Source organism: Aphanomyces invadans, assembly GCF_000520115.1.
Source record: "Aphanomyces invadans strain NJM9701 unplaced genomic scaffold supercont1.56, whole genome shotgun sequence".
Taxonomy (NCBI): Eukaryota; Oomycota; class Saprolegniomycetes; order Saprolegniales; family Verrucalvaceae; genus Aphanomyces; species Aphanomyces invadans.
This window is the reverse complement of record NW_008580201.1, coordinates 62934-70508: the sequence shown is the minus strand read 5'-3', so window position 1 is coordinate 70508 and position 7575 is coordinate 62934. Positions and strand designations below refer to the sequence as shown.

The 7575-nt window shown below is 55.4% G+C and overlaps 3 protein-coding genes across 4 annotated transcripts; 1 reads left to right on the top strand and 2 right to left on the bottom strand.

Moving 5' to 3' along the window:
- Positions 1 to 1039: 1039 nt before the first annotated feature.
- Positions 1040 to 3161, bottom strand: H310_13744. Of its 2 annotated transcripts, XM_008881370.1 has the most exons (7): positions 2655 to 3161; positions 2363 to 2605; positions 2159 to 2308; positions 2012 to 2114; positions 1819 to 1959; positions 1470 to 1768; positions 1040 to 1423 (listed from the first exon to the last, which is right to left on the bottom strand). In XM_008881370.1, the coding sequence occupies exons 1-7, from the start codon at positions 3147 to 3149 to the stop codon at positions 1082 to 1084; spliced, it is 1773 nt and encodes a 590-aa protein (XP_008879592.1). In that variant the 5' UTR covers positions 3150 to 3161; the 3' UTR covers positions 1040 to 1081. The 2 variants fall into 2 exon arrangements, with proteins under 2 accessions (XP_008879592.1, XP_008879593.1); XM_008881371.1 differs by having other exon boundaries at positions 1040 to 1768.
- Positions 3162 to 3304: 143 nt separating this feature from the next.
- On the top strand, positions 3305 to 4522 carry H310_13743 (hypothetical protein; the record flags this gene model as incomplete). The annotated part of the gene is made up of 3 exons (XM_008881369.1): positions 3305 to 4114; positions 4182 to 4276; positions 4333 to 4522. 3 exons carry the CDS (start codon positions 3305 to 3307, stop codon positions 4520 to 4522), a joined length of 1095 nt encoding a protein of 364 aa, XP_008879591.1.
- On the bottom strand, positions 4212 to 6080 carry H310_13742 (hypothetical protein). The gene is made up of 2 exons (XM_008881368.1): positions 4967 to 6080; positions 4212 to 4918 (listed from the first exon to the last, which is right to left on the bottom strand). The coding sequence occupies exons 1-2, from the start codon at positions 6018 to 6020 to the stop codon at positions 4584 to 4586; spliced, it is 1389 nt and encodes a 462-aa protein (XP_008879590.1). The 5' UTR covers positions 6021 to 6080; the 3' UTR covers positions 4212 to 4583.
- Positions 6081 to 7575: the final 1495 nt, after the last annotated feature.

The following is a 7575-nucleotide window of genomic DNA, read 5'->3' as shown; positions in this document are numbered from 1 at the left end:
CACCCGTCGTTGTGCGGCGTGCTTGGGTTGCTGAAAGCAGTCCAGAACGTCGCCCAGCAAATCCCGAGAAATGTAACCAGGGACACCGGCAGCATCCACACCAGGGCAATCATCTGGACTGACTTGTACGAATCGAGGCAAGTTGTCCAAGTCTCGGCTGTGCACGTTGAATTCGTAGTGTAGGCGACCGGGAAGGAACAAATCCGACACGTGCTTGACCCTGGTGTAGTCGACGGACAACTTTGGGAGGAATTTGATCAGGAATGACCCTAGTGCACACGATGAATTATCGATCCATGTTGATGCTACGTACCCAACGCCGAGAGGGGATTTGGAGATGAAGAGGTATCCTGGGAGCTCGACGAAGTGTCCCGAGTTGCCGAGGATGGCAATGCCCCACTCCGGACAAGGGATGCATGTTGTTCCTGCAATTTCTCCTTTTCGCGCTTGAGTTGCGCCAAGAGCGCCAAGTCCAAACCTTTCACCAAATGCGTGTGCTTCATGTCACCGCCCAAGAACTTTGTCGTCTCAATATCCATTTCCTGAGTGTTGATGTCTTCTAGCCCTGAAGATAAGGACATCACAAGTCAAACTACCGACGATGTTGACGTGAACCATGTGGATAGCGGACCTTCGTAGTCTCGGTTCACACCTGCCCGACGTTCAGCTGCACGATCTCTGTACTTTCCCTGATACGTGGGATCAATCATCGTTGCTCGAGGCTTCTTCTGCAGATTGTCGTCGTCGGCAGCAGGCTTTTTGAACTTTTTGTACTTCTCACGGTCCTTTGGTCCCTTACCCGACGATTCCGATCCTCTTTTTCCCCCAAACTTGGCTTGAATCGCACCCTTGCTTAATGTTCCGCCGCCTCCACCTTGAGGCGCGACGCGGGGCGTCTCCAAGAGCCGTCTGAAGTCCGCTTGCGACAGCGACATGGGCTTTAGCTGGCGCACAACCGTGAAAATCTCGTATATAGTGTCATGTCGGGAATATAGTGTCAGGTGCATTCCATCCAGCATTTTATTTTGTTTACTTGAAAGGCAAAATCACCAATTTTTATTCACATTTACCTCTCACACTATTAGCAATTTACACTATATTTTGGAAGCGTTTGAAGATACCCGCATTGGAGCAGGATGTCGATGAAGCGGCGGAGCTGAGGAAGGAGGGATGCGTCCGTTACGCGCTCTTCGAGAGACCCGAGATCCCATGACGCACCAGGACGCTCCGTGCGAAGGTGTTCGACGACGTCTTGCAGGCCTTCAGGAATCTGGACCAGCTTTTGGCTCTCGGCTTTGCACCCGTCGGCAAACCTTCGGAATCCTCCCATCGCGATTGTGTACTCGAGGGGGGTTCGGGTCACCAGTTGAGACACGTGGGCAGGAGACCGCGTCAAAGTAGTCGACGGTTCAAGCGCGATCGTCTACGTGGGCATGTCTTTACATGCTCCGTGAACTCGTTGTACTCACCTCAGTGCCATCGGAGGCGTCCAACGTCAAGGGAGCCGCTTCGTCGCCCCCACTTTCTCCGTCCGGTTCGTGGAAAAGCGCGTCAGGTAGGACTACGTCCACAGCATCCGCCATCGCTTGAACGGTCTTTGCCAACGCAGTCAACCGCGCTTTCCACTGCGCTCGTGCATTTTCCGGCCCATGACAAAAATTGGGGCGTTCTCGCCATGCTGGCTGCACCGCAAGCGCCGGCATCAATCGATTCCAAGCAACGTCCATCCACCGTGCGCCGTCAATCGAAAAATTCATCGATAACGAGCCTACACACAACATATCTGCCATTCCTCCATTGGCGTCGTCGGCTCGGTACCTTCGTCGAACGAAGTGACCGAGTGCCAGTATCCCGCTGGCAAGTACAGCACCGACCCAGGCCGAAGCGTCACTGTTTCAATCTCGGTCGTAGGGGGCTTTAAATCCGTCGCCCCGGACATTGCATGCGCCAACATGTCGTCTATGTAGTCGCAAATGTGGTGGATCTCGAGCACGACACATGGAACCCTTACCGACCACGGAGGCCGTGTTGGATGACGACAAGTGCAGGTTCGACATGGGGTCGGTCAGCGGTCCTTTTGCATACGACCATTCTTTCGTCCCGACCAGTTGGACCTGGAACGGCGTCGTCAGTAGGCGGCACACACCATTCAAAGAACCGTAAAGTTGTGCTGCGCGTCAAAATGCCACGGCGTGTGGTGCTTGGACTGGACCGCAAAGAGCTCGATGTCCCCGCCGATGCCGCCGTCAAGCAGCCCACTCGTAAAGTTAAGCCCGAGATCGCTGCAAATGGCACGGATGTACCGCTCCTGCATGGGAACATGTCGTTGTGTCATGGGGTTTTGTGGATGCGCGCAGCATACCTGAACCTCTGGGGACGGGTTGAAGTAAAGTGAATGGCCCGAGGCGTAGCAGGCAGCGGCGATGTCTGGCGACGACACATCCAGGTACTGCATGCGGTGCGGTGGCGACGCCTGCTTGAGCCAGGCAATCGTCCTGGATGCGTTCTGAATGAGCTCGGACACGTTGAAGCCGTGGAGGTCTTCTTGCAACGTCTGAAGGCGGTGGGTCGATCCGTGCACAACGAGCGCTTTCTGGTTGTATACCTTTTTCATGCGCAGAGTTACACAACAATGGAATCAACGAGGAAGTTACTTCGCGTTGGAATGTGGATAGGTGCAATGGCCAGACCAAGGACTGCAGATTCGGCTCAATGACCAATGGAGATGTCGAAAAGTGGAGGGGCAACTTGCATCCGGCGAAGGCAGAATCAAAAACCGAGTCAAAGCTCCACGTCGTGTCTTTCGAGGTGAATGTCGGCTTGTTGGGCTGGCCGTGGAGGGGAAGAGAGACAAACTGAGCATGCACATGACCTTCAATACCTCTCGTGTCGTCGCCAGCCACACGGACAAAGAGCTGAAGCCAAGAGCTGCGTGCCCAGTCAATGGTGACCAGAGTGCCAGCCGATACCGTGGATTCACCAATAGCACACTGTTGCTTGATGCTCGCCGATGTGGGATGGCTCAGGACCGTGGCGGCCAGCTCAGTTTCTGAAGTGGACTTGTCGCTTCCACCGCTAAAGTTGAACGAGAAGCGGGACCCCCCAAATGTCGCGCCGCCGCTGTCGTCCTCGCGCTTGCGCTTTTGCATTTTCAAATTTGCACACACAGTCGAACTGCGCCAAACCATTGGCTGTTGCACGGTATCCGTATGAATTCGGATAACATTTTTGAAAAAGGCTTTGTGTTGATGCGGAGGACTCTACGTAGCGCTTGGACAAGGAATGCCCAGTTCGACCACCGCCGATGCCGCGGCAGTGTTTCGCGGCCTACTTGCGGCAGCACTGCACATCGAACGAGTGGCAAGCAGCTTGCATTGTGATGCTTCGGTGGCACCAAGAGCTGTTGGTGGCCCTTGGCGTGGTCGAGGCGAAGTGGGCCAATGTGCCGAGTCAACAAGGCGTCCAGGTAGTGCACAGCAGTCGTCTCACAGACACAATTCGATACCGAGCGACAATTGCTGGATCATTTGACGAGCTACAACGCCACGTGGAAACGTCCAATGTGCTCCCATTGCTGGCCCTTCCACCCGACGAAATGGACGCGTTGTCGCTCGTGGCAACCACAACACAACATCCACTGCTGCTGCATGATTCCATCAACGACAACCTTTGGGTACAATGGCATGAAGAATGCATGCACACTGAAGCGTGTCCGGTGGGAATCGCAACGCTGACCTTGTCCAACCACTGCTGGATGGACCATGGACGGATCGAACTCACGCCAGACTGGAACGACGCATTCACAGTGGTGGCGCTGCTCTACTCCCCCGGACCACATGATACTCAACGAAACAACGCGACAACACAAGTCATTCTGTGCGCTCGAGTGTCCGCCATGCACTCGGAGATGGTCGCTACAGCGTGGCGTGAAGCTGGCAACATGCTGACACGCAACATGGTCCAGCTCCGGCTCATGGCGGCGTGGTCGCTCGTACCTCTGGCTGCGAGCGGCAACGTAATGTATTCCGCACAGCAAAAGAGAAAGGCGTGCTCGGACTGTGGACAGTATTGCTCGGACGGCATCACGGACGTGTGCATGGGGTGTTTGATGACGGTATGCCGACACTGCTGCATTCGATTCCCCGTGCAGTACAAGGTCCGGCAAGGTTGGGCGTATTCAGCCGTCGAGGATAGTCGAAGCTGTTCAAGCTGCTGGTCAAGAGTTCACGATTCGAATTACGACATGTGCGACGAACGATTGGACTATGCCAGAGAGGTACGGGATCCAGCGCAGGGGCTCAACCTCGATGGATGCAAGGACACCTTTGTTAGTGCTGTAGCCGACGATGCCATGGCGTTCCTTCTGTCGCTGGTTCCGCCGGCTTTCCCTGGAAGCAAAGCGGCTGCCCCAGCTTGCGACGTCCAGCATGTTGGGCTCGGTGCTTTGAAAAAGTTGGCCCCGGCAATGCGCTGCCGCTGCCTCGTGGGCGAATTTGTACCTCATTTCGAAGTGAATTTGTAAGTAGCAATGAATCCATGCACTTGATGACGTTGTAAAAGCCAACCGATGTTCATGCCACGACCTACTTCTCCGCCACGAGTTGCGCGTATTGCAGTGTGTGAATCGTCTTGTCTACGTGAAAACTCGACGGCGACACGGCAGCAATCATGGCTGTGTGCGATGACTTCAAATGGTCGCGAAGGACAAGCGTAAGCTTGGAGTTGCGGTAGCAGCTCGTGCTGGCCAGCCCTTGGGATTGCGCTCGAAAGCAAGCCTTGAGCGCGCTGAGGGACTTGTTGATCTCTCGGCACTCCTGTTGCTCTTCTTCCGTCTTTTGGATTCCGTCGGTGCTTTTACTCGCGTGTTCGGAGCCGGCCAAGTCGACAAAGACGAGCGTACCTCCCACGCACGGCAGTCCTACATGGAGCGAAACATCAGTTGCAATGCCCTTGGGAACAAAACCACCTTCCGATTGAGCCACTTCCACGTTGCGTTGCGCTGCTCGCTTCTGCGCCTCCACAGCCAAGTACGCCTTGCGCAGATCCAAGAGCCGCGAGCACTCTTCGTCCGTGCTGCCCTGGGCGTTTTCCTTTTTGACCCACTTGCCTTCGACTTTGTAATGCTGCCGCGTAAAGATGTCCATTTCAAGTGCGTCTCGCTCGTGCCGAATGCTCGTGTACTCGCTTTCGAGGGCGTCCACTTGTTGTCGGAGCTGCAGGATGCGGTCAGAGACAAACTCGAGCTCGACGATCGCGTGCGACCGCGAGCTGGCGCGATGGACATTCGAGTTGCCCGTCGACCGCGCTGCAAGGCCGACGCGAACAATGTCCAAGAGATCGTCGTGCGTCGCGGCCACCAAACTCGTGGACGCGGTCGTGGATACGAGGCCTGTGTCGGGGTCCACAACTGTGTCGCCTCGAATCTGAACCTTCCCATGGGCGTCTTCGCGCACATAGCACTTGGCGCTGTCGTTCAAGAGATCGTACACCTCACCGTTGTAGATCTCGTTGAGCCGGACTTGAATCTTCGGGTGGTCGATGGGGTCGACGCTCGAGTGCTGGTCGCGGACGTCGTCGATTGCATCAAACAATTGCTTGGATGCCAAGTGGTACATGCCGTGCTCCGTTCCGTATCCGAGGATTGTGTGCGTCTTCCCCGACCCTGTGTGGCCATACGCAAAGCAGCACGCCGTGCGGCCAGCCAGGGTATCTTGGACGAGGGGGGCGACGGTGGTTTTGAAAAAGGCTTCGTTGGCGACGTCGTCATGGACACTGTGGAAGCGGCGGAACGTCTTGTCTCGCTTTGGCTTGGACTTGGGCACTTGAAACCCCAACACTTCGACGAACTCGACGTCATCTGCTTCGGTTTTCGGCGTCGTGAGGCTCAAGTTGGTCAAGCCATCGGCACCGTCCAAACACGTCAACACGAGGGGGACGTCTTGCCGCTCGAGCTCTTCCTTCACCAACGGACGGATGCGCAAGTGAACTTCCACTTGCTTCTTCTTCGACGGACGTGTCATGGCGGTAGCAAACGCAAGAATGCGCAGTGCATGGAGCGATGCCGCGGCGCTATTTTGGTCGGCATTCGGGTTTGGTTGCTCGGTCGTGAAACCGACGGGTCGTCGTTTGGACCGTTTCATGTTGATTACGGGACTGCCGACATACAAACTTCAAATGTACGGCGAAACGACTTCGACATGATTGCCAGTTACGCCGTGAACCGACCGCGTCGTTGAGCTCAGGTATTCGAAAGCGGTGCGGGCTGCGAAGGCGTCCGTGTTCGAGCTGCATCAAGGCATGGAGACGGCGCGATGGCCGCTTCCTAGAAGTGATAGCAGAAGCCACGACAAGGAGGGCGGCTCGAACGTTGAAGCTTGACGGACACAGACAAAACTCTCGAGCGAAGACGCCAGCGAGATGAGATATTGCAACTGCATTCGCGAATGTCCGTGTCGCGCCCTCACAGCCCACTACCTACCGCTCCAAGGAGTTTCTAGGAATGGACTCCAGAGTGCCACTTAGTTGTGTATTCATGGCGCAGCAGCTAACCAGTCGACATTCACGAACCGTCCAATATGTATCCCTAACTTCTACGAGGCACCTTGCCGATTCCAAATTCAAATAACCTTGGCCCTGGATTTAGGGTCGCGGAATCGTCAATGGTTGTTAAGGCCGTGTACGTGGCACCCTACGTGGCGTCGTTGGACAAGTAGAGTGCGATAGCACCAGCCACGTTCGAGAAGTTGAGGCAAGCCGAGTTACCAGTCCTCCACGCCGACCTGTTCTTGTAGCCTGAGGCCGCCCTCTGTGGTCCGAGACTGCAATAGCTAGGTTGCTAACCGCCTCAAGACCAACGACGTCGTTGTAATCGTCATGGAAATTCCCAGCTCATACACAAATTTTGACGCCGAACTCGAACGCTCGATATGGTTGAGCTGTCTTGTCGCGGACACTAAGAGTAGATTTCTTGATCAGGCGTTTGCCATCTAAGTATTGCACTTTGCCTCTAGCAGTGGGTAGGAATCAATTCTACCCGACAGAACAGGCGCATCCTTCGCTACACAGCTGCACGCGACGTCGCCCTTTAGGGCAACAGGGGAGCATCGCTAGGGAGCATAAATATGAGAGTTGTTTACCTCGCCGTGATATCGATCCATGTCGGGTCCTCCCAAAGTTGTCCGTCGACTACACCAGGGTCAAGCACGTGTCGGATTTGTTCCTTCCCGGTCGCCTACACTACGAATTCAACGTGCACAGCCGAGACGTGGACAACTTGCCTCGATTCGTACAAGTCAGTCCAGATGATTGCCCTGGTGTGGATGCTGCCGGTGTCCCTGGTTACATTTCTCGGGATTTGCTGGGCGACGTTCTGGACTGCTTTCAGCAACCCAAGCACGCACAACGACGGGTGCGGCAGCCAGCTCCGCAAGTGGCTCCCGCACGATCCGTTGATGTTGCGCCGGCAGTTCAAAAGCAGACGGGGCTCGCCACGATTGAAGAAGACGAGAGCGAAGACGAAGACATTTTTGCAGACGCAGGGGAGTACGTCCCTCCAGGTAAACTTCTCCGACCGCA

Excerpts from the sequence above, each read along its gene's own strand:
- H310_13744 (XM_008881370.1), bottom strand. The coding sequence starts at position 3,149 with ATGCAAAAGCGCAAGCGCGAGGACGACAGCGGCGGCGCGACATTTGGG. Across the intron at positions 2,115-2,158 it reads ACGCGCAGCACAACTTTACG|GTCCAACTGGTCGGGACGAA; the intron begins GTTCTTTGAATG and ends ACGCCGTTCCAG. Across the intron at positions 1,769-1,818 it reads GGTCACTTCGTTCGACGAAG|GCTCGTTATCGATGAATTTT; the intron begins GTACCGAGCCGA and ends TGTTGTGTGTAG.
- H310_13742 (XM_008881368.1), bottom strand. The coding sequence starts at position 6,020 with ATGACACGTCCGTCGAAGAAGAAGCAAGTGGAAGTTCACTTGCGCATC. Across the intron at positions 4,919-4,966 it reads GGAAGTGGCTCAATCGGAAG|GACTGCCGTGCGTGGGAGGT; the intron begins GTGGTTTTGTTC and ends CGCTCCATGTAG.